The sequence below is a fragment of the Xiphophorus couchianus genome, chromosome 15 (genome assembly GCF_001444195.1).
Source record: "Xiphophorus couchianus chromosome 15, X_couchianus-1.0, whole genome shotgun sequence".
NCBI lineage: Eukaryota > Metazoa > Chordata > Actinopteri > Cyprinodontiformes > Poeciliidae > Xiphophorus > Xiphophorus couchianus.
In genome coordinates this window covers 14,573,708-14,599,380 of record NC_040242.1, presented here as the reverse complement: position 1 = coordinate 14,599,380, position 25,673 = coordinate 14,573,708, and the positions used below count along the sequence as shown (strand labels likewise).

The 25,673-nt window shown below is 40.1% G+C and overlaps 1 protein-coding gene across 13 annotated transcripts in view; it reads right to left on the bottom strand.

Moving 5' to 3' along the window:
* Window positions 1-25,673, bottom strand: part of epb41l2 (erythrocyte membrane protein band 4.1 like 2) — a 52,895-nt gene that overhangs the window by 2,804 nt on the left and 24,418 nt on the right. For 4 of the 13 annotated variants that reach the window (XM_028041127.1, XM_028041130.1, XM_028041129.1 and 1 more), the window contains exons 7-24: window positions 22,659-22,734; window positions 20,285-20,381; window positions 20,025-20,149; window positions 19,805-19,892; window positions 17,792-17,944; window positions 17,026-17,123; window positions 16,508-16,680; window positions 15,792-15,877; window positions 11,560-11,610; window positions 11,413-11,451; window positions 9,086-9,250; window positions 8,473-8,673; window positions 6,979-7,047; window positions 5,473-6,123; window positions 3,812-3,940; window positions 3,428-3,526; window positions 2,706-2,786; window positions 1,837-1,951 (exon numbers count right to left, since the gene is read on the bottom strand). In XM_028041127.1, coding sequence (XP_027896928.1) covers window positions 1,847-1,951; window positions 2,706-2,786; window positions 3,428-3,526; window positions 3,812-3,940; window positions 5,473-6,123; window positions 6,979-7,047; window positions 8,473-8,673; window positions 9,086-9,250; window positions 11,413-11,451; window positions 11,560-11,610; window positions 15,792-15,877; window positions 16,508-16,680; window positions 17,026-17,123; window positions 17,792-17,944; window positions 19,805-19,892; window positions 20,025-20,149; window positions 20,285-20,381; window positions 22,659-22,734 — 2,486 coding nt within the window. In that variant the 3' untranslated portion in view covers window positions 1,837-1,846. Of the gene's footprint in view, window positions 1-1,836; window positions 1,952-2,705; window positions 2,787-3,427; window positions 3,527-3,811; window positions 3,941-5,472; window positions 6,124-6,978; window positions 7,048-8,472; window positions 8,674-9,085; window positions 9,251-10,788; window positions 10,849-11,412; window positions 11,452-11,559; window positions 11,611-11,862; window positions 14,051-15,791; window positions 15,878-16,507; window positions 16,681-17,025; window positions 17,124-17,791; window positions 17,945-19,804; window positions 19,893-20,024; window positions 20,150-20,284; window positions 20,382-22,658; window positions 22,735-25,673 lie in introns of those variants that run through there. The other 9 variants (XM_028041133.1, XM_028041139.1, XM_028041134.1 and 6 more) reach the window with 9 other exon arrangements.

The window sequence follows — 25,673 nt, the reverse complement described above, 5'->3', positions numbered from 1 at the left end:
ACACGCACACACACACACAGACCTATACTCTCGTTCCACTTTCAGCTACATCGCCCTTCACATTTACTGATAAAGATGTGCAAAAAGTCCTTTTATTGCAGCAGCATGTGAAAAATGTCAGAATAATCAACTATTTAGTTCCAGTCGGAGGGGGGAAAAAAATCTACTTTTAGCAAAAAATATTTTAAAAATAAACAGAACTAAAACTGCATCATTTTATGCTATTATAATATATTTATGCTAACTGAAACTAAGCCTCTGTAGCAATAATTGGACCCTATAAACACACCCATTGTTTTTTTTTTTTTTAGAAGAATGCCATAAAAAAAAAGCCTTCAGCTAAAAACCCTCGTGGGAAAATCAGTGTGTTCGTTTTAGTAGCCAATAAAACCGACACGCATTCAGACCGTAGCGATATTCGCTGGTATCAATTATTTATTAGCTCTTCTATTGGGTTTTGTTTCTGTGGTGGCAAACATAGTGCTGTAAACTGTATATTTGTGAACATGTTTTTTCAGAGTTTGAACACGAAGCGGAGAGAAACATGCTGTAATTGAAATGTTATGCTGATAATAGTTCCCACTGTTTCCAGACTGAGAATTAGAAGACTCTAGAGTCAGGTGTGACATTATATCTAGCTTCAGAGGAAAATCAAATGCACTATATAATTTGAGATTTAAGGGAACCAACACTACTAGGAAGCTTGAGATACTTACGCCCTATTTCCTTTTTATTTTCATAAATTCTTAAGAATTCCAGGGCGATATTAATGAAAATCTGGTGGAAACTGAAAACTAAAAATGTGGCGTCAGTGGGTTTTTCAGCGCGTAAAGATACAAAACATATGGTTGAATCAACACAGAAATAGTTTAATGGACATAAACTCAACCGTCTTTCATGACCATCTAAGGCCACTACCATTGTTAAGTCCGCTCTAATTAAACTCTAGCTCGTTTGCCTAGAAAGTCCAGTACATCTGGGGAGGTGTGAATGTGGAGAGAAAAAAAAAAGAACTGGTCTGCCTAAAAACTCTGGCGCGATTCGAATACATATGTGAATGCAGGAGATCCGGACACCGCTCCAAAAGCAGGAAGTGGACTACAGCACAGAGCATTCTGGGTAAACACGACCAAAACAAATGCACAAGTCTAGTGCTAGTGGGAGAAATGGCTCGTGGTCTTTTGCCAAAGCAAAAGAGAAATAAAAGAAAACCTAACATTTGTCGCTACTGCATTTTTGTTTACATTTCATGGAGAAGGAAGTTGCGCTCGGTGTTTTCATCAGAGGATTCGTCTCGTTTCCTTCAGTGGTTCTTGGTGCAGCGCCACCAAAGGCGAGGGTGGGGGGAGCAGGTTTGTTAAATGGTTTGGTTTATTTGACAAAGTGAAATGCAGTATATAACCGCGGCAACTGAAAATTTAATAAATGTAGTAATTTTGGTCCCCATTCGAACCGAGTCTACTAGACTAACAAGTGAAAACACACGCTCTTAGTCCTTCGGGTTAAATCCTGTTAAAACCCTGGAAGCTTAGCTCATGGAGGGCGGAAGGGTCAGGACTCTGGATGATCTAGCAAATTTGTGCAGATGGGACTGGTGAAAGATCCCACTCTCAACATTGTGAAATGTTATAGGGGAACACTATGAAATGTCCCACCAGAAAAAAGAATCTTTATGTGAGTGAATAAATTTACTGGAGCTAAAGGCTAGAGTTGTTTAAAATTTATGATGCTGCGATACAAGACAATTTGCTGCGTCGAAACTCTTCTAGTACCTCAGTAAGACAGAAAATGGTTCAATAACAATAATAACAATAGTGCAACTCTCACTATTATTACCTGAGTTCAGTCAATCCTCCTCCTCAGCCAGTTCAGTTTCTTTATGAACAACCACTCTGGTAACAGACATGTCAGGATGTTGCTCTTTGGCCTCCTTAATGGCCTGTGCCAGTGCCTGCAGTACCCAAGGGCAGCCACATAGGGGAGACACCGAGCACGACAGGCAGTGGAGGGGAAGGAGGACAAAATGATGGTGTTAAATAAAGGGGAAAAAAAATGAAATAAGAAGCATTAAAAAAAAAACATCATATGAAAGATCAGTGGACCATTTTACGTTTTTGGGTTGACAGAATGGTAAATAAGAGGACTGACAGAGTAAAATGGCTTTAAATTAGGAGATTATTCCAACTGAAATCAATTCCCAAAACACTGAAACTCAGGCTGGTTGCTTTTGCTAAAATTTAGCAAAACCCAACAGACATGCAACTTAAACAAACAACAGAGCAAGAGTCATGCAGATGCAAAGGCAGTCCATTTTCATTTGAGTTTGACTAAACTGATTTGGAACAGAAGACACAAAATCTCTGACATTTGGAAGCAAACACAGCAAATCAAATGAACCGGGAGATCGATAAGTTTAGACAAAAACAAAAACAAAAGAAAAACATCCAACAAGGCAAGGATGGAGGGAAAAAGTGATAAAGAAGAAGTCGCCCTCTGGCTGCCAGCAACAAGATGTTGACATGTCACCAGAAGTCTAAATACCCAAAAATGGTTTTAAATTAAAAAAACCCAACACTTTTACACTCTACATCTAAAGAAACGATCTTAGAGAGAACCTTTCACATCTTCCACGTCTTGTCAGGTTAAAGTGGCCCAACAAGCTGCAGCTAAAACCGTAGAGATGAGCAGAGGGGCTGAGAACCCACCTGGTCGTGGTCGATGTCGCAGTCGCCGGTGATTACGATGCGCTTCTCAATCCTCGTCTCCGAGAGCCCGCCTTTTAATGTCTGGAACAAAACGGAGGACACGACTTTGATGACCGTCACATGTGGTTATTTGTTAGTGTAATGGCCCGACTGGTGAGACGCAGCTTAGAGGGAAGCGCAGAGCCGGGGGGCGAAACAGATGGCCTGATGATGGCGTCATAAAAAAAAAATTAAATATCAGACTCTGCTTCAGTTTAACTTCAGGGTTCCTTCAGCTTTCAATAGGATTTATTTAAACTCAAACAATTGTGCAGTTTTTGTGATAAACGAGCAGGGCAGTGGACAGGTAGTCAAGAACATTTAATTTCCTAGATAAATCGTTTGCAAGAGTCAAAATCTTTTGCAGCCTAGAGGAGAAAAGGCTAAAAGTTCGACTATGATGCTCGTTTGCTGCCGTGCATCAAAATGTCCCTTGGAGTTTTCTCAAAGCAGAGTACAATTTATCGATAACTTCAAAACATGGAACAAAAATATCCATATATTTCAACCAAATTTAATAGATAAATAAGTCAATATTAAAATGATGGAAATTATATGAATACAACTTGAAACTTAAGATCCTGAACTCAGAAGTTTAAGACATAAAAAAAGAAGAACTGATGTACTGTAAGATTTAAATTCTATCAACATGAAAATGCATAATGAATAATCATGTTCTGTACCTTGGTAATGTGCGTGGTGGTGGTGGTGCACAAAGACTCAGAGGTGATTGTCTGAGCAGTCATCAACACTCCGGGTTCACCATCACCATTACCATCCAACTGAGTAAAAGAGAGAAAAAATGAGATCATCGGCTCCACATCAGCAAATTCTTGAACTCATCTCAACAATGCAAGACTTTTTTTCTCTTTGGATGGAGGAATAACTGGTGGCGCCATGCCCTGCTGCTAGAAAAGGAAGCACTTTGTAACACAAGTAATAAAAAGGTTTGCAGTATATTAAACTAAAGGGTTTTCGTCATTAAATTAAAAAAAAAGTACACAGAGGAAAGAAATAATTATAATAATATGAAAAAGAAAAACTCCCTGTGCTTCTTAAGTGTGCACCTGTGCGGCCTCGTATGTGATGGTCTTGGTTTCCGTGTGCACGATGGGCACTTCTTTTGTGGCTATCTCAGTTTTCTGGGCAGCAAACGTGTCTGATATAGTCACCATTTCTGTTTTTACCACAGGCGGCTGGGGAGGGAGGAGAGACAGGAGTGAGCGGGAAGGAGAGACGGTTAATAGGTTTAATATGAGACTGCTTTGGGAACACATAAATAGACACATAATACGTCTTTGGCATCAGAATTACTTCCAAGGTAGTTGTCACTTTAATACAAAATTAAGAGAAGTTAATTCTCTTAGACAACTTCAAAGACAACGGTACCAAACAAAAGTGACTTTGTGTAAGTACTGATAATATACAGTGCCTTGCAAAAGTGTTGCTTCCCTTACTGTATTTTATTGGGATTTTATGTGACGGACCAAAACAAAGTAGTGATTGATAGTTCAAGCTGCAGAGAGATAATATATGGCTAAAAATCTAAGATGTGTGGCATGAACTTGTTAACTCTGATGCTCCTAAATTAAATCCAGAACAACCAATAGCTTTTAGAAGTCAGTCACCTAATTATTGAAAAAGAGGTTTGCAGAGTCACGTAGGAGACTAAGCAAACATATAGAACGTGACCTAATCAAAGAAAAATAAAATATGCATAAAGTTTCTCCTAAACTTCAGTTATACACTAATTTGTTTTAGCTTTGCACATAAAATCCCTCAAAAAAGGCAATGAAGTGGAAGTTTTGAGTATTGTTGCAAGGGACTGTAAATAGTCTATGTGTATCAGAAAGTGTAGGTATGTAAACAAAGCGCACACACAAGCACACAGGCAATAAAATTCATGCAGGTGGAACGAGGGCTCTTAAACTCGTGCAATGTCATGCCAGGAAAAGCAAATTACAATCTAGCTAAGAGAAGATAACTAGCAGCTACAGCAGCAGCACCGACCACAGAACTTTCTTGGGTGTCAACATGCAACTCCGAACATGAGAAGGCACCAACATGAAGGGAACCTGAGCCAATAAAGCCAGCAGGGCTCTAATGACTGGAAAACAAAGCGGCTATTGAAATGTAAACAAGGTGGCATTCAGATGAGTGGGTGGCATTTCCAAAGTGCTTGGCAATGACGATTTCCACAAATATGAGGAGCAGCGTCACTGCCAAACACAATAAAGAACACACAGGCACAGCTCATAAAGGTGAAAATCAGCATGCAAAATGAAAACGCGCACACCTAAAAGCATCTTGCATTTCCCACTTAGGCCCCATTTACTTCACAACACAACATAGGAGGCAACAGCATCGACACACCACAATGAGTGGCACTATATCTATGAGGATAATGGCAGGAAATGTGGCAGAGACATGAAAAAGTGTGACTGGGCAGTAAAATAAAGGTGGCTTCTTGAGGAATTTGACATTAACACCAACAATAATGGCGATGAAGTCTTACAGCACAATCCTAACTGTCTTCAAAAGGTGTTTTATTTTCTCAATATGCTTTCACAGAACGGAGAGGAGTGTGAGAATGTACATGGGGCTTAAAGTTTCACACAAGCAGGAAAAGGAAACCGGCGATGTGAGAAGCAGCGGGGAAAGAAGTGGGTGTTTTCTACGGCTGGCAGGAAGGTTCGAAACCCTGGAGGAGCTCCGCAGTTGGCTTTACCTCAGAGCAACAAATAACCTGCGGCCGGGGATCCACTTCCACCAGCGAGGCTTCTCCGTTCATTTTAGGCTGCTCGGGCTCCTCGGTGGGGGCGGCCTCTGCACTCTCCTCGGGCAGCATGAGGCCCTCCGGCTCCTCTTCGGGGGTCACCATCGGATCATCTGTGCTGTCCTCCGTCTCCCGTCCGCTTTCTTTCTCCTCCTGATCGTCTTTCTTCTCCTCAACCTGCATCTCCTCCTTCTTAGATTCTTCTTCTTCTTGACTCATTTCTTCTGCAGGCTGGCTGACCTCCACTGGAAGAGATGGAACAACCGGAGCAGACGCTTGCTTCTGCTCCTCTTCCTCCTCCTTCATCTGCTCTTCTTCTTCCTTCCCCTCTGGTATTTGTGATTGAGAGATGGATGCAGGAACGTTTGGATGGTACTCTGCTTCCTCCTCACTCTCGCTGTCAGAGGACGCCTTCTCCGGCTTGGCGGGGCTTACTTCCTCCACCACCACTGCTTCCTCTTCGACCTTCACTTTCTGGTCCTGAGGTTCGTGCTCAGCGGGCGAGGCGGCAGGGGGGTCAGCCGTAACCGTGACGACCACAGGTTTGGGCGCTCTGGAAACTTCTTGGATGACAACAGTTTCCTCGATTTCAACTTCGGTGGTCTACACACACGCACACAGAGTGCACAGGCACACACGATGAGGTGCACATGTATACAACAAACGCAAAACAAAACAAAAAACACAAGAGCAAAATATGATCATTGAACATAAATTAAAAATGGGTTAACAGAAAAAAATATATACTCAAGAAACATGAGGAAAATAAGATGAGGTATAAATGAAGAAGATCCTGCAGGGTTTCTACACGGTTTTAATGGAAAATGTTCAGACTTTTCCATAATCAACTTTCCAGGATTCTCTGTCTTTTACATTTAATTTAAAATAAAAGAAAGAAAGGAAAGCAAGATACATGGAAAGACAGATAGGAAGGAAGCAAGGAAATTAAGAAAGGATTAGGTGAAAAAAAGACAAAGGAAGGGAGGAAGGAAACAAAAGGGAGAAAGGAAGGAAATGGAAAACAAAGGAATGAAGGAGAGAAAGAAATGAGAAAGAAATGGAGGAAGCAAGGAAAGAAGAAAGGAGCAGAGAAAGGAAAGAAGGAAAAGAAAAAATTAAGAAAGGAAAAGGAAAAAGGAGAGAGGGAAGGAAGGAAACAAAAGGAAAAAGTAAAGAAGGAATCAAAAAATAAGGAGGAAAAGACAATGAGATAAGGAAAAAAATCCTGGAAACAAAAACCTTTCCCTAAACTTTATTCTTTCCACTTTTCCAGACCAAAAGCCTAAAAATTGTATTCCATACTTTTTCAGACTGTGTAGGAACCCTCTACATTGGATCAAGTTGGAAACGACCAAAGTGGCAATGGGAACGTAAAAGCTCAGTTGAGAACAAATGGAGGCAGGAAGGAAGCGAAAGTCATGAAAAGCTGGGATTGGTTACAAAGAACGTTAGTACCACCTTTGCAGGTTCTTTGGTTTCAGAGCTCGTGTTATCAGCTGAAGCTGCTTCGGTTTGCGGCACACTGACCTGCGTGACAGAGAAGTTAGGATGACAACATCAATCACACATCAGCGGGAAAATCACTGTTAGCAATTAGCAACACTGGGACGCTTGCTATCACAGGGTGGGGATGGGACCGGCTTTTGTCATCTGCTCATCTGTACACTAAAACCACGGCAGGAACTGGGCGAGCAAAAACAGGATCAAAATAAGAATACAAATGAAGTTTGCTCACAGAAGAAAAAGACAAAAGAAAGGATGGTATTGAAGAGTCTTTTTTTCATGCATGGCAATGCGTTTCTTTTGCCATTTAAAGAAGCTCCAGCAAACAGGCACACAATAAACACATTATAAGGTTCTTTTTGTCCCCCCCGCCATTTCAGCCTCTGTGAAAACAGATGCTTCAGATCGTACTGTCTTTAATAGGCAGAGAACGTCTGGGGTGCAGATTTGGCAATTTGCATTCCTTTACCACCAGAAATGACAAACCCTTGCACTGCACAGCTGTTAGTCGATTTAGATCAAATTAATCCTGAAAATAGTGCATCAACAAGTCACTGAGGATTAAATGCTCCCAGACGCAAATTAATTCATGCAACATCAACAGCAGGCTTTATATGCACATCTGCCAAGCAGCTTTAATTAACTAAAGCATAAAAGGTGTCAGTTCACTTTCAAGCTGGTCAACTGAGAGGAGGTTAAAAAAAAAGAAGAAATGGGTAAGAAAATAAAGATAAATCTCACATAATGGTTGGACTAGAGATGACCCCAGTGTGAGCTAATGGTACAGAGTACAAATAAAAAAAAAAAAACTAAACTCAGCTCCTCATTCTGGTTGTTTTCTCCAAAAAAAATAAGTTATTTCCACCCCTTTGAATGACATTTACAGTAAAGAAGAGACTGTCCTAGGTGCTGCAGTATAGAAGAAAGGAGCTGAAACACAACTCAATAAATGTTATGACGTTCATAACAAAACGCTACCTTTATGAAGCAGGAAACAACTTCTTCTGTAAGTTTTGTCACAAAATGATCATATCAAAATTAAACATGCCAGTACTAGCCTAGCACTTTAGCATATGAAGACGGATATATTTTCTGTAAGAAAAATAGTTGCACAGGAAACTCGTAAAAACTAAAGGGTATCGTAACATCAATGAGTAAGCTAAGTGGGATCAAAATATGAATGTTGGCTGTATAGTGTTTTCGGTAAGAAGGACCAATCAGAAATCAGATTTTTATCCCCATTAGCCTCTTCCACCAAGTCTTTAAATTAGACTGGGATAAAGTAATATTTTACTTCACATACTAAGTCAGACTGTTAGAACATAACAATCTTTCTCACCCTTAAGCTCTCTGAATTAAGAAAAAGCATCATCAAGCTGGAACATAACTGTCCATTTGGGACCATACAAAGTAAACTGACACCTTAATGTTTAGTACCAGCAGAAGCACCTCAGTGGCAGAGAGTGCAGAAACAGGATGAGACAAAGATGAACTGCAGACAGCAGTGGGAGCAGCAGCAGCTGAACATGTGGTCACAGCAGCATCTAGTGGTGGTTCTGGCACACTGCAGAGAGGCGGAGCGCCTGCTGAGTAAAATTCAGCAGCAGTGCGTCTGCCAAGAAGCACCGAAGCTATTTCGTCTTCGAGGCTCTACGGCAAGAGATGCACACAAAACAGCAGTGGCAGAGGGTTAATGGAGAGCTGAAGAGAAAACTACAGGTTTTATCACTTATAAGAATCAGAGTGTTAGGAGAAAGCAAGATAAAACCCACATGCTGTCAAAAATGAAACAGAGCGTTAGTCGAGATAACCATGGATAAAAAGGTAGAGGAGTTAGGAAAGTTAAGTGTCAGGAACAGTTGCTCAATTAAGTGAGAAGTGATGCCACGAAAATAGAAAACAAATAATGTTCAACCATTAAACACAATGGAGGACCAACCTGTACATAGAAACACACAGTTTTGGAAATGCAGTTAGTTTCAGTTCAACTAACACAACAACCCAGCAATCATCAGCGGATATAATGGCTTGTCGAGAGAGATAGACATCCGGACGGACGTACCACTTGTTGCTGCTGGACGCGTATCGTAGCAGGAGAGGAGGTGAGACGTTTCTCCCACTGGTTGGGCTGGGGAGGAGAGGGAGGAGGCGCCTCCATAAAGGAGCGCTTGAGCTGGCTAATGCTAGCCTGGTGTTTCAGAACCTCGTCTTGGGTCTTATTGAGGTCCTGATGGGGACGGACAGGATACGGGGAATGAGGGATTTGGTGGAAAACGGGGGGGTGAGTAAGTAGGAAAAGGATGAGTACAAGGAGTGAGGAGAATGGGAGGAAATCAAAGAAGGATAGATGTGAGGATTTGATGAGTTTCCAAGAGGAGATTGGGAATAAAAAAGCAGAAAATGGAGCAATAGTGAGATGATGAGGCAGAAATGTAACAGAAAAGAGCAGGAGAGAAGGTAGTTGAGGAGGGAGGGGAAAAGATAAAAGGAGAAGGAATAAGGCGGGAAAACATCGTTTTCAGAAATAATCTGTCAATCCAAAGAGCAACAGGATGGAGGGCAGGCTTCACTGAAGCTTTTTCTGTGGTTAAAAAAATAACTGGAAATCCAGACTTCAGTGAAACGGGGCCTCCCAACTTGTTTTATTTTCTCCATAAATGAGGTCATAAACAGCATGGCAGAATGTACAATATGGAGCTGGTAGTAATTCACTTTACTTAGTTTGTCCATATATATATATATATGGTAAATATGTAAATAAACATTTATAAATTTCTTCTAATTTTACTTTTTGTCAATCTTAAATGTTTCAAATGAAAAGCAGTTTTTAAATTTGGTTTTGTTAATGAATAAAAATGAACAAAACCAACCTGGCCTTTAAAAACCTCTTTTAAGGGCCAAAAAAGGCCATCTTAGAAAACTAGAGGATTTAATTTCAAACAGGAGATCCCCGATTTGAACCATTTAACACTAAAACTATCAAAATACTTTGTGGACTTCTCAGCGCAATGGCAGTCGATCACCATCAGCCCCAATTTGCACAAACAGGCGTTGTCGTTTTAGTTTGTTATCCAACCACACATGTCTCTGCAGTGGCAGCCAATCACGAGAAAACAGGAAGGAAGCTCCTTGTGCAGAGGTTAGTGAGGTTAGACGCAGCTGCCTGGCAATAATCAAACTCTTTGACCAATCAAGGACTGAGAACAAAACAAGGTAAAAACACAGTCACGAAACAGCACTGAACATGCACAGAGCATGCATTATAGTGGCGTCAATACGCCACACATCCTATTCACAAAGCAGCCATTGTGAACCCTCGGCCTGGGAAATTGTTTCTAGATCACCAAGTCTCTTATGTGCTTTTGTGTCAAAGCACATGAAACAAATAGTTAGCATTTCACACATTCAGATCCAACTCCCCTTTACTGGCCAGAATGCTAGTACACTTTACCATGGATATAGTATCAATGTACAACATAAGGGCGTAGTTGATCAGAATAGCTGCTGCGCAAATTAGGACATTGAGCAATGAAAGATCTTCAAACAAAGTTTTTCAATGAGACGGGATTTGCTGAAAATCTGCCAAAAGCTGAAGTAGAGAGTAAATGTCCACACGCCGGCATGCACACAGAGCCTGAGAGTGCGAGAGGGCAGCAGTCTTGTACGGTAGTCCAGTAAAGACCGGGCTGTAGCTCTGATGGCGTTAGAGAAAAAGTAGAAACACGGAGATCTGGTTTTCAGCCATCAGTCGACGCCAGTACCAACCTCCAACATTAAATTACTGTGCCTCACATAAATATTGTCCCCATGCACTCTCAATGGACTCTGGAAGGCAGACATACAGCACAAAATGCAGAAAATTAATGAAAAAATAAAAAATAAACTCAAATGTGTAGAGAAAATAACAGAAACTAATTTGACTTAAAAAAAAAAAGAAAAATAAATTACTGTAAATATCCCAAACTGAAAAAAAAGTTGACCATGGGGGCAGGAACAAGAAAACATTTTGGTATTTCTGATGATCTGAGTGCTGTACCCATGCCGCCAAAGCGTTTCGAAACACCACAACGCCAACAGACATGCACATAAACCAACAAACCCCAGCGTTTTTTTTCAGCAATCCCAAAATGACGTAATGAACCACACACACACGAAGCAAAACCCAAACACAACCTGCGAAACTGAAAGCCACAGCAGAAATGGAAAATAATGGTTGAAAATGCCCATTCGTCATCGGTTTTTACAACTCAACCTCTGACTGGACTTTCATTATCTACTACACAGCTGATTTGATCTGATTTCTTTAGGGCAACGTCAACCATCAAACCAACCAACGTGAGAAGAGAAAACGATTGGCGCAACCAAATCACCAATAACAGTGTTATGAACCTGAGAGGAGGCAGGCTCAGCACGTCCAGGTGACTGTTGCTGGGGTAAAGTCAAGGAGAAAGGACAGGTTAGGATTACGGCCTCTATAGTCTTGTACCATAACATCAGGCTTTGAATTAGCATGTTTAATAAACAGGTCTTACAGACCTGGGAGGGGATGGCTTCCACATCGGCAGGGCTCAAGTCCACCTCCTCAGCCTTCAGCGTGGCAGACATGGGAGGTGGAAGTCAAAATGAAGGGGAAATGAGTTTTTAAAAAAACGGTGAAATGGATGATGAGAAACGCCTGTTCCCCTTGTGTTAGGAAACACTTCTGGTCATGTGAAACTATATGTAAGAAGTTTAGGATGATTAGTACGCAGAGGTGGCAACAACTTGCTGTTATTCTACATTAAAAAAAGACTTAAAGTTTTCTGCAAGTGTGAATTAAGCTTATTTATTCTGTCTTAATTGATTTTTATGTACAACATCAAATAAAAAAACAAACAATTAAAAACAATTTTATTCACGAGAAATGAGTCATTTTTACTCTAGATGAAGTAGAGGGTCTTCATAAAAAATTAAATATGTTTTAAGTTTTAGAGTTTCTATAGGGGGGCATCAAATATGTTACACATATGCATGGTCCGGTTAGCAGAATCAACCATTTCTTCTCCTTTTAGGGTGATGCAAGAGGTTTCCTTTGTCTGTATGAAGAAAGAAAACTCTTCTCAGATTGTTAATGTGCACTGCCTGTTAGTTACTATCATACTGCTTCCCATGCTACCTTGTATGTGGGAAATATCAGGAAACGTCATGTCTTCGAGATACATGTATCGCTTTGATGTGCATATATCAACTGACCATCTGGAAGTGAGATTTTAATGGTTTATATGAGAGCACGACATAAAGTAACATTATAATAGAGGGCTCATCGTCAAAACAGCCATGGCAGCCTGGCTTACCCAGTGTTAAATGAGTAAACAGGGATATATAAAATGCAGAGGAGATAATCGTTTTTGCTTTTCTGTTTTAGAATTCTAATCAAGTCTCTCATACAGTGACATTCTCGCACCGGCCCATGCCTATATGTAAACAAAGGGAGGCACATTTGTTTAATATCCAAGAGCTAATAAATGCTGAGTGAGAATACTGTAAAATAATGCAGATTTTTAAATACTACACTTTATCTATTTTGTTAAGTTACTGTACAGTGTATTCAACACGTATCTGTTTACTTTAGCCAAAAACAGCATCTAAAAGCCTTACATACATCTACTTACACTATATAATTATTCTTCATTTAGATTCTTTTTTTATAGTTCTGCTTCCTTAAATAATGTCACAAATTTCATTCTTTACTTTGGAAAGATTAGAGTGAGGTGCAGGGAAGCTAAGAGGGGGAGTATTTATCAGGTGCAGGAGGTGCTGTTGGCAGAGAAAAACATAAAGGAGGAAACATTTAGGTTTCTATGTGGTTTACATTCTCACAAAGGCTGAAAAAAAAAAAGAATTAAAATGGAAAGTGGGGCAGGATGAGAAATGTGAATGTGCGAATTTATGCCGCAGGATCACACATCTCCTGGGTCCAACCCGTGCCTCCATGGTGCCTGGTGTGAGGGTGTGTGTGTGTCGGTGTGAGAGCGGAGGCGTCCTGGTCTACACCAGAGCTTAAATTACGCTTGCTTGCCTCGTGGCTGACAGACACAGGCAAAAGAGTCTTTCTTCGACTGGAGACGGTGGTCTCCAAGTAGGACAGGGTCAGGCCGAGGGGTGTGGCTAAAATCAGGGCTAAAACGACTGACTGGCTCGCTGTCAGCATCACGACAAGCAGGAAGAGTGCCAAGAGGCATGGGAGGAAGAGAGGGGAGGGGTTTAGGAGGTAGCGATGGACAGATGCTGGGAAGCTAGAAGAGTGGAAGGTGGTAAGAGGAAGAGAGGGACAGGAAGAAAAGGAGGAAAACAAAGGGAAGGAGACAATCTGTGGGCAGGGGATGGAGGATACTTTGTGAAACTGTAGCTGCTTTGTGTATAAAGGCAGAGTACTGACAAACTTCTTGAACTTTAGTGGAAAATGAGTCAAAAATGCCAGAAAACGAGCCCACAGAAATGCTAACCAGCTCATAATTTGATGTAATCTAAATGCAGCTAGGTTGAAAGTTGAATATTTAGTGCCAAAAATGTTAAAATATATGTTCAGCTTCTCTCCTAGCCCTGTAAATATCTTCCTGGGCAGACACCTGCTTTCATTCTTGCTTAAAACCGAGAGAAAACACAAGATGAAAGACACTAATTTAACCACACCCTTCAGAGAGAACCACTGTCGCAAATTTGCCCAACCGGCTGTTGCTCTGGTTACACCCTCCTCGTATTTCACAAGCTCTGAGCTACATGTCTGAGAGGCAGAGACTGGCTGGGAGGATGAAGAGGTTTGAATGAGGTGTCCAAGATCAGCCAAGATCAGCTGATCGGTGAAAAGCGAAAGGGTGTTTGAGGGGAGGCTCCACAATGAGCGTGCGGCTTCCGCGTCCTCGGCCCGGTCGTCGTCCTCGGAGATGTCGGAAAGGGCGCGGTCAAGCTCGGAGATGGAGTCGAGCGAAGGGGGGATGGAGGAGAGTGAGGATGATGAGGAAAACGAAAGAGGGAACATAAAGATTGACTAATGGGTGGGAAGTGAATGTGAGGGAAAATGTACATGGGAAATAAAGCAAATAATAGAGAAGGGGGAAATTTGCATACACACGACGAAAAAGTAAAAAATAAAATTAAAAAAAGAGGCATGGAAAAAAAAAATCAATTGAAACGAGACCAAAATAAGCGACAGGCATTTCATGACGAGAAAATATAAAATCATGCAAGTGGGATATTGGAAAAGCAAAATTAAAGGGAGTGTTTGTGAAGGAAAAAAAGAGAAAAGGAAAGAAACATAACATTAGTCAGTGAACGAGACGACACAACAGCTTCAAAGTGAACATAGCGGGGCAGAGCAAAGTGCAGAAAGTAGAGGGCACAGGAGTTCGCAGAAACTGCCAACAGGGGGCGTCACCAGCAAGAGACGGGAGGCGAGTGAGGATCAGGAGGGAAAGGGTGGGAGTGAGGGACATGGTGGTGGGACAGGAGGCATGCACTGCAAACAGAATCCACTCCTGTGAGGTGGCTTCAGGAGGGCACAGTGCCCCCTTGTGGACATGTGAGTGCATGGCAGTCCAGGTAAACATCACAACATTTAGTGACTTTATCAGTCTATTAAGTGATATGCATCTGTCTCCGCACATATTGACACCATGTGTAAGTGGAAATGTGTAGGCTTATCTCACACTAACAAGTTTAGAGAAATAAAGCCTTTAATCTGAGGAGATTCATTAAGAGGAAATAAATAGCATGTCAAAAGATTTTTTTTTCATAAATGCACACCTATTACAACTCCTAAAAATAAAAATAAATGAATTAAAAAAAAAGAAAATTTATATTTTTTTCTACTGTAATTTCGATTTTGGGATTTACAAGTTGATCAGAATTTCCAGAAACTTAAAATCATGAATGGCCTCCTTTTTTCCAGAGCCTGCTTAAAGCTCATGTCACTTAGCCACTCTTCAAAATGCGAAAAATAGGACAATGTGTAGATCAAGTAAGGCAGATATTTCCAAAAGAAAATAGCTACAGACCTAAAGTTGCTCATATTTACAGTCAGAGCGATGGTCAAATAGAGCCTTTTCTCTGCTACTATCACAAATGTAAACACATGCTGCTCGTTAAATCTGATGAGGGTTTGGCTGAAACAGCTTGCTTTAGACAGATGATTCTGAGGTTTCTTTGACAACAACCACTTCATGTTGTTCTTGTGTGGAACAAAAAAGGAACACTAGAGGTGTCAATAAGTGTGTCTGCAAATTTCTCATGATATATTTAAAGCTTGATGGAATCTAATAGTTGTTTGGCCCAAGATGACGTGAAGTCTTGCATTGAAACTGACATGCTGAAAACAAATACATTAGTGTTTTCTTTAGAGGTCTAAAGGATTTTCAGGAAATACCAGAAACAAGCAAAGAAAGTCAGACATTTTTCCTTTCTTTTTACCCCTGAAGGCAGTGAAAAATGTTCCAAAACACAATATTCTGGCCCTCGATTTGGTTCTGTTCACGTCCTCCCTGTGGCAGTTGATGCTTTTTGAGGTAGTGATCAGAAAGTCAATTTAAAGAAGTTGACAAGAACAGCAAAATAATGCTTTTTTCAGTGCTCTACAAAGAAAGTGTCACCTTGTTACTGATTTCTGTTCTTTGAGCAATAACTCAGCACTCCCAGAAATAATAAAAACGTCAGAATTAAAGTTGTCTAAAAACACTGGCAGACCTTTTCTGCTTTAATATTTCCCTTTCGATGAGATTTTGGTGAATACACACCTTGGAGTCAGAGTGGAGCTCTAGACGGTGATCCCGTCCGTTCTCCGCTGTCTCACTTCCAGCCTCAGTTATGCTGATCACCGGTGCTGAAGAGGCAAAACCACACAATGAAAATCTGTTGGTTATCTGATGGTTTAATTTCCAGTTCCAATGAGCAAGAACAATGAACTGAAGCAACAATCTGTCCAGCAGGGGTCGCTGTAAGGTAAGTGAACAATGCAACAGACAGGAAACGGAGGCCAGCAGCTGCAAAAAGTGGAGTCTGTAAACCAAAAGTGGGAAACCACAGGATAAACGGTGCGTTCTGTTTTCAAAGACAATAAAATTATTGTGATTCTACAAAAATGAAAGCAGCTTTAAGATAATGTAAGGTAACTTCACACTTGCTTACTGCCCAGAGGCCAGAATCGCATGTGACATTACATGCTGAGAATTTTGTTATTTTCAATAAACAGAGCATTCTTTATTTTCTTCTTTCCCTTTCCCTCGCTCTGTCTCTCCGTGTGTGACAGGAAACAGATGCCCCAGCTATTTCCTGTATCTGCTCTGACATAGAGCATTTCAGATCCATTTTGAAAAAGATATTCAGACATAAACTTATGAAATTCTAACTGTGCTTCATGCTTGACATTCCTCTTTTGATGCGTATTTCCTTCGGTTGAGAAATTCTTTAAAAAAGGTGCGCGATTCTCGCATACAGATGCTACTTGTCTTACCTCCGTCCAGGCTGCGGCTGATGCGTTTAGAGGAGGTGCGTTCGAAGCTGGGTGCGGGTCGGTCTATGAGGGAACTGGCCAGCCGGGTCTGGGCCTGCGTTCGCCCGCTGTAGCGGAACTTGGATCCCAGCGTCAGAAAGCGGGCCTTGGTAGGAGGCTCCGGCGCGTTTAACCTGGAGGCAGAGGGAGAAACGGAGCACGACCAAAATCATATTCAGTGGTCTCCTTTGAAAACACATTTTGTAGTTACTTTTACAGGTGCGTGTGATTGAGGGAAATGTCTCCTTGTTGTCAGAAGCTTATATCATGGAGAACACATTCAAAAGTGTGCACTTGGATTTTCTGTCTATGTTGTGATTATGTATGAGTGTATTTTATACATAAAGCGCCATCCTATAGGACAAATGAACATACAGGTTTGTCTTGAGCCAAATAAAGTTCTCAAAACGCTACATTGTTAATTAATGTTCCTGCGCAGCACGCGTGCGTTTCACTGTGAACGTATATTTGTCTTTTACCTGAAGAAGCTGTGGTTTTCTACGCAGACCTTCCACAGCCTTTTAGCAGATCGATGATTCTGGAGCTTGAATCCCACGGTGCTCTCAAACTGCTCCGTCTGCCAAAGGAACAAAATGGCAGAAACATGTTTTCTTTTGATTTGCAATTTATTTTTTATTTATTTCAGTCATTTTAACATTTTCCATATACAAAAATAAAACACACACAATGTAGAAAAAAAACTAATAAGCAAAGGAAAAAAATCAAGACAACACCAGTATAGAATAAAACCTAAATTTCTGACAATCAATTTCAAGAAAGTGTAAATCAAAAAAAGTGTAAGTGAAAGCTTATTATACCTTTATGTATGAAAATCAAAACAAATCTTTCCTGCATATTTTTCAAAAGCATGCATCTAAGGACTCCAACTGAGTCTGTAGACAAACTCATTAAAGAAAATAAACAATCATAAACAAGCCTTATTGTATTTGTTTAGCGAATTATTTCTATACTTTGTTTTTCTCTAAAGAGTAAAAACTTTAGATAACTTTAACTCCTCAAGAATTATTCCACACCTAAAGTCAGCTAACTGAAGAACTGTTTTTAATATTTGTCCTGTAATTTTTTAAACAAACTCTTCTCTCTTACGTCACATTTACTCCACATACCGATCTACACGTAGCAGAGAAGGTCTGGCCTTATATGTCAGAAGTTAAACAAAAGTCATGCCAACAACCTTAAAGTACTTAACATTCATCCATCCATCAGTGTGTGTTTATTACAAACCTCTCCTGGTCTGATCTTGATATAGAAGTTGTTCCTCTTGTACGATATCTTGAGTATTTTGGGCCAAGCGAATCGATTTATCCGAAGCCTGTCTTTGTACACCAAGAGTCCGTTGGCGCACACACCCAGCATGATGTCCACTGCTTCTGAATCCTGTCGTAGTCAGACAGAAAAGTAGAATATAGAAAATGTCTCGATGAGGAGATTATGTATTCTTCTGATATAAATGCCTGCAGTACAAACAAACCAGATCATGCTGTTCATTGATTGATTTTTAAAGTACCGTAGTCTGTTTAGGGTCAGGAGAAACTCAATTATTACACACACACACACACACACAGAGACGCACGTTTGTGTGACTTTCTTTGTGGGGACTTTCCATCGACTTCCATTCATTTCTACAGCCTAAACCAATGTAGCATGTGTCAGGAAAATGGTCCAAACAACGTATTACAAACAAAAGCCCCCCCTCCCCACACACACACACACACACCCGCACAAATCAGAACACAGTTAGCCTACAGACTAACCCACCAGCAGAGCTTTTAGTCAGAGTAAAGTTTGGTCAGAGTAAAGGCGAACTGATTACGGCAATGACTTAACAGAGAACAATCAGTTGCACAAATGGAGAGTGCAATTTGCTGATAATGGACAGTTTTACTGGTGCTCAGCCACATTTCATACATCAAATGGACGTGCTGTGTTAAAAGCCAGCCATCGATCTTTGTTCTTGTGCTGTAAGGACTAATAGGCTTTAGTTGTTTGGTCGATTTCTTACACAGAACTATTACCAACCTCAAAAACACGGATAATTGTCTGAGTGATCAATGAAAATACAGTAAGTCATGAAGCCACCTGTTTTTCTCTTTTTGGGAGACAATTTAGTCAAGTTTTGGTCAATGTCATTTGTCATAAAGTCATTTTGAAAAGACTTAAAGATGAATAAGTGCAGCAAAAAAACTGAAGTAACAGGTGAACCATGAATTGAATAATGCCGAATTTTATTCTAACTCATTAGTGCCAACATGTCACATACTTTACCATTTATCGCACAAAACCACACTAGTGGTGAGCTTAATAACAGTGTTGCTGATTAACCTCTATGTAGCATATAATGCAATCTATGTGTTGCGCCAGTACAAATAAGTTCAGTTTTAAAGACAAGTGGTTTCAGAAAATGCTGCAACGTTTTGAAAGGAATTTGCACCAAAAGCACTGAAGCATTTCAAAACTATATTGCATCCTAAACCCAACAGGCACCGCATGTAATCTGTCATGTAATGATCAAACAAATCAATCTCCGACCCCGTTCCATAACACTTTGCTTTACTTTTGCAAAGCGCCGAAGTCTCCGTATCATCAGGCACACAACTTAGTATTACTCTTTCTAAAGTTTAAACATGGTCTTTAGGTCACCTCTTTTGCAGGCTTTGGAGTGATAAAACCTGCAGACATGTTCCATAAAAGATCAAGTAGATCATCCCTTTGAATTTCCAGGATAATTAACAATGGTAAGCGATGAAAAGAAAAACACTGTCAGCAATTAAAGCGCTCCGCTGCACCATTCTTTCCATTCTCTGCTGGACAGAAGTGGAGCATGTCCTTAAAGGGAACTTGCCCCTCTCTAAATCTAATTGGACTGCCATCAACCTCAGTTGAACCATGTTTTGTCTTCACTCTCCACCATGCCTCCCAGCTTCCTATTTCCAGACTCTCTTATTCTCATGTGTACTTGCTGGTTTTGCCCCAAAGACCCCAGAACATGTTCCGACACACATCCACACCAAGAAAACATGCACCCAGTCGGCTGATGATCCACTATCTCAGCGAGGGAGAGTGACTGCTCCCATGGAAATGGCCTGTCCAAGTGTTTGCACAGCTGACACGCACAGATACAAACATGCATGCACTCCGGCACGGCTCGACCAGCATCAAAGGAGCTGGGCTAATCCCCAGATGTCAACAACAATGGAGAGGAAGAGGAGAAGAGGGGAGGCCTTCATTTATTTATACCTTGGCGTGGTGCAGATCCACTCCGTACATGGAGAGCTTCTTGGCATTTTCTAGAAACTGGAGGTCTGCCTGTGCTGGTGTCATTCCCCTAAAAACGAAATAATGGCTAAAATTAAATAGAATATCATGATAAGTCGTGCACATACATATAATCCAGTCAGGCTCCCTTGATAACAGCTGAACTATCAAACTATGAGTCAAACTCATTTTCCTCTCTGACCTGTGGGATTTGTGGAGTTCAAGAATCTTCTCCTCCATCTCTTTGTTCTGATTGGGCGCAAACGTCAGCTGACTGATGAAGTCCAAAGGGCGAGGTTGGTCGGGTTCATGGTCGCCTAATTCGGCCTGTAAATTATTCAAAACAGAAATCTATTTTTGGGAAGGTGCCAAGGCTAAATATACTACTGGTCAACATGATTATCGCATACGTTACCTCACAAACACAAGACAACAAAACAGACAGGATATTTTTTGCTGTACCTGCAATGTGTATGACCCCAGCAGAGCGTGAGTGACGAATGAGCAAGGCAGCCGTCCAGAAGCAACATCCTCCCGCAGCTGCAGACACAAAAGGTACCTAAAAACGATAAGGTGAGAAAAAAATTTACTCCAAACTGGAAATGGGTATGGATTAAATGCCTTTGTTATAGTTTTCTCAGTAGGGCAGGTTTCTTTCCATTCTTGTAGCTGAACAACAGAAAGTCTTTTACCGATTCTTCAAGAGGTTCCTCCCTGTATCATAAAGATTTCTTCTCCTCAGTTTAGAACTAAAGGAATTTTTGTAGATGGTTCAGGGTTTCTACACTTTTCCCACAGCAAAATTCAAGAACCTGTCAAGCATTTTCAAGGTATGTTTTCAAATTTTTCCACTACCACACTGGAGATGAAAACAAAACAGATTAACTAAAAAAAGATAGTCTCAATTCCCTATGACATTTTATAATTTATAAATATCTTTATGGTAGTATTCCACATCCTATAGCACAGACAATATAAGCCAAAACGTAGCAAAATGTTTTGAAATGTCTGACATACTAATTTAACAAACAAAAATCCTGAAATTTTAATAACTTTATTTAACATATAAAATATAAGACAATCAATAAGTTACTGTGCCCTTAGGAATAATAAATATTCCAATCCAAGCAATCCTAATAAACTGTGTTAAGGTAAATTACCTCCCTTCTTAAGTTAAATGCTTAAGCACAATATAAAAAAGGTTTCCTAGCAAAGAGAAATAATTTGGATCATTCTAACTGATCTGAAACAAGGAAAGTGTAGATTAACTTAACTTCAGCGAGAAAAAAAGATGTATGAAAATATTTGGTTTCTAGGCCCGTCACGATACTTATTGCGATAAACAATAATACTGTTGTCCTGAGACCCATCCATCCATCCATTTTCTGTTCACCCTTGTCCCTAATGGGGTCGGGAGGGTTGCTGGTGCCTATCTCCAGCTACGTTCCAGGCGGGAGGCGGGGTACACCCTGGACAGGTTGCCAGTCTGTCGCAGGGCAACACAGAGACATACAGGACAAACAACCATTCACGCAGGGAGAATTTAGAGAGACCAATTAACCTGACAGTCATGTTTTTGGACTGTGGGAGGAAGCCGGAGTACCGGGAGAGAACCCACGCATGCACAGGGAGAACATGCAAACTCCATGCAGAAAGACCCCGGCCGGGAATCGAACCCACGACCTTCTTGCTGCAGCAACAGTGCTACCAACTGCGCCACTGTGCAGCCATCTGTCCTGAGACCATTTTCAAGTAATATAATAGTAATAATGGCTAATAATGGCACTATAATGCAAGAACACATTCAGAAATCAGATATACAGAAATCAAGCAGTTTCTGAGCCTTGAAAAAAGCTATTTGAAATTAATTTTGAAGCATTTTGAAGGATTTCAAGCACTGGTACGAACCCTGGTGTAAATTACAAAGTACTGACCCAGGAGAACATGGGTGTATAAAATGTATAAAAATATGGGTTTATGTTTATTTACCCAAGTTTAATCAGAAGGAAAAACTATTACAAGTGAGAAGAAGTCCAGCATCAAGTTTCAACTTAGCTGAGCGTTTCCCTGCTACTCTATGAAGCGTTGTGTGGCTTCAGAGCATATTGTTTTGGCATTAGGGCCAGACCCAGTCTTCAATGGGTCTGCTTCACTTTCACTGACTTTACTCCATGACTCACATTTTCAGCCAGAGTGGGCCGTTGTTTTCAGCAAATCTGAACAACAAAGAGCCTAACATAAAACAGCAGGCCAAAGCAGCAGAACGTAATGGATACTTTATCACAAAAAAAGACATCTGGTGGAGAACAAAAACACCACTGAAACACAAGTAGATATTGTGATGGTATTTTATTTTTTTTTTTTTGGTGACAAGAAGAAAGTCACCCATGAATGCATGAAGTATCACTCTGGGTCTGCTAGTAGGTGGGATTGGGCGGCATAATGGCTGGACGTTAAGTTGAAAGGGGATTATTTGGAAACACAGTGTTTCTACAAGCCACCTACCCTGCGAGACTATTTCTCTTGCATGGTTATAATTCAGTAACCATGCGAGAGAGAAGCCAGAAAGACAGCTCAGAATATATTTCTGCTCGGTTCAGTAGGTTTCGACTAGACCATGCTGTTCTCTTCCACTCATTTAGCTGATTTCTAGTTTATTGTTTTTGTTAGCTTGCCTTGTTCAAAGTGTTCATTTTTCATTCACTATAGCAACACTGACAAAAAAAAGTCATGTTGTGATCACCAAGTCTTCACAACAGTTTATTTTCAGGCTTTTGTTTGCATTTTTTACCAAATGGTGTTAGTAATTGTGGAAGTTGAGTGTGTGTGTGGGTACCTTGTGATGTCCTCAGTAAGCTGTGATGGGTCAGGAGGGTAAAACTTGACACCGAATGCAAACTGCCAGTTGTTACCTGGAGAACGAAATATTCAATTAAGTGATTTACATCGCAGTAAAACAAGAAAACAGAGCGGAAAATACAACAGAACACGTAATATAAATTCTTAAAAGAAAATGACAATAAAAGCAGATGAGATTCATAAAAAATAATACAGGACAGCTGTTATGCAGCATGTTCCCAGACACAAATGAGCAAATCTGGTGCTGTATAACACCCCCCTTCCCCACCAGCTTTACTAAATGCCATGCTTCATTTCAGTCTTCAATGAGATCAAAAAAATGAGCCGTCATCACCAGCAACATGACAGCGAACATCTTCAACAACCCGTCATAACGTGGCCTTCATTTATGTTCTGTTCTGGCTGCATCCAAAAGGCCAGGCTGTCATGGCCTTCGCCCAGTCTGTTGAGTTTTGTTCCACTCAACAAAAAATGTCCGGGTGACGTAATGCAGATCACATCATCTGGGTGTTTTATTCTTAGAAAACATGACATCAGAGAGAAATCAAACACATGGAAAAGATGCATCACACTGGTTGAAAACATCTTTAGATTCAGGTTTTTGACTCCTAGTAGATTTGATAAATAGGTTGTTTGATAAATATTTCCATTAGAAAAAAAAAGTATGCAAATTTAAAACTAAAGAATGCATTATTCGACATTAATGTAACTGGAAAGTATTCACAGCGTTTACTGTTGATTTTGTGCCTGTTTTGTTCAAATAATAACTAACTATTATTTTTGTAACGGATTATTCTACCAATTATTTGGACGATAAACCGTATAGAAAATTTGTTATATCCTATAGATTTTTAATTTAATCTCGTAAGTTTTTTAATACAATGTTAGAAATACACTAAAAGATGCAAAAGATGCTTAAAAACTGACACTTTAGGAGTTTTGTGGTAAAGAATATTTACAGACAAAAATGTTTTCATCATAAAAGCTAAACGTATATACATTTTGTACAGCTTTGGCTTAATTACTGTTTTAAATACATCATTTTTTTTTTTTTTTTTTTTTTTTAGAAAAATTGCCTTTTTTTGAGTCTGTATACTCCAATTAATGATAAATCAATGACTAAATTAGCTGACAATTATTTCAATAATAATGACTAATCATTTCAGCCATAGTTATGTTTAGATAAAACATTTTTAATATATTCATACAAAATGGCATCAGACATGTTTTCACTCTGTCGTTGTAGGCTCTTTTGAGATTTTTTTAAATGAAGAAATCCATAGTGAAAGATGTCAAGTAAAGTAACAAAACACGCAAAAAGGGAAACAATTTGATGAATTACACTGATGCTACTGCAGCACAACCAGATAAGAGGATTTTAATATCTCTCTCAGATCCTTTTAGCTGAAAATCATCTAGAACTGCCAATAGATATGCCTGGTTATGCTCATTACAGGACAATCCTGAACAATCCTGGATGAAAGTGTCCAGTGAGGCACGTAGACCTGTCGGAGACAGTTTGATGAAGGAGCAAACCTGACCACTGCTGTTAAATATTAACAGCGGCCACACGCACAGTTGAGGTCTAAACCTGGCCTACATCCAGACCTGCTCGCTTTGCATGCCCTCCAGTTAGATTCAGCATAACATTACAGGTGAGATTAAATCTTGCTGCCGTTTTCTGTCAAAACAAACACCCGTTCACTTCCTGCAGGACTAAATGTTTCATTGTGGGATGTAAAAACCGACTTCAGACATTTTACTTGTCATTATTTGTAGAATCAGCATATTTTTAAAGGTTCAATATCACTTCATGTAGATGGAGTGCAGAATAGGCATGACCAGTGTCTTAAAAAAACACAAAGATAAAGATCCATAGAGACTGTCCCCCTATAGACTGTCATTAAAAGTGACACATTGTTGTTTCTGCACATTAACCAATACGTGTAGAAACATATTGGTTAAGCAGTTCCTTAAGCAGTGCCAAAGTATAATGTTTTAAGTCAATTCAACTGAATAAGGAAACCTAGAAATATTATTTGATTTATTTAGAAGTTTAAAAGCAGACTACTTAGCAGACTGCAAAATACTTCATGAATTTCTAGTAGAAAGCTCTGTATACGTTTCCACTACAGCTATGAGCTCTGTCTGTACACTTACAGTGTACCCATCTAGCCATCAATCCATCTTATGCGTGGTTCTGTTCACGCTTCCTCTGATTTAATAAACAAGATTCTCTGCCTTGTCTTAAACTGACTGAATTTTTTAAAACCCTTCAGGAAAAAGTGACCCATTTAAATCGGAATATTCTGATCTGTGCAAACAACGGTAGATCTTCTGGCGGCTTGGGAGGTTCCCAGACGTTATTGAGCATGACAGAAAAAAAGCAAACAAAAAAAAACATGTCGTTAGGAAATGCACTACGTCAACCAGGAATGTGTTTGATGTGATTTTACGTCCCCAGGACATTACTTGCAGTGCCTTGTGAGGCTATTTATAAGCAGGATAAAAATTTAAACATTTGTCAAGTTCCAACCATAAACTTTCATTTTATGAGAAAGACCAATAAAAAGGAGGACATAAATGTTAAGTGGGAGGAAAATGATAAGCATAGTTTTTACTTTTTTTACAACTGCAAACCTAGAAAGTGTGGTGTAAATTTGTAATCATCCCTCTTTACTCTGGCACCCCTAAATAAAATCTAGAAGTCACCTACTTGATAAATATAATTTCCTGTACGCAATTTACATTTACATTATAAATGTAGCTGTTGTGTGAATGTTTTAAAGCAGGGATGTCCAAAGTGTGGCCCGGGGACCATTTGAGGTCCTTGGAATGACTTTGTCCTGGTCCTCAATCATAATTCAAGTTCCTAAATTACATCTCCCAGCAAAGATTTTAAAGCTTTTAAAATCTCACATTTTTGCACAACTGCAAAACCTACCAAAAATTTTAATTCACTTAAAAAGCCAGGCCAGGCAAACAGAGCTTT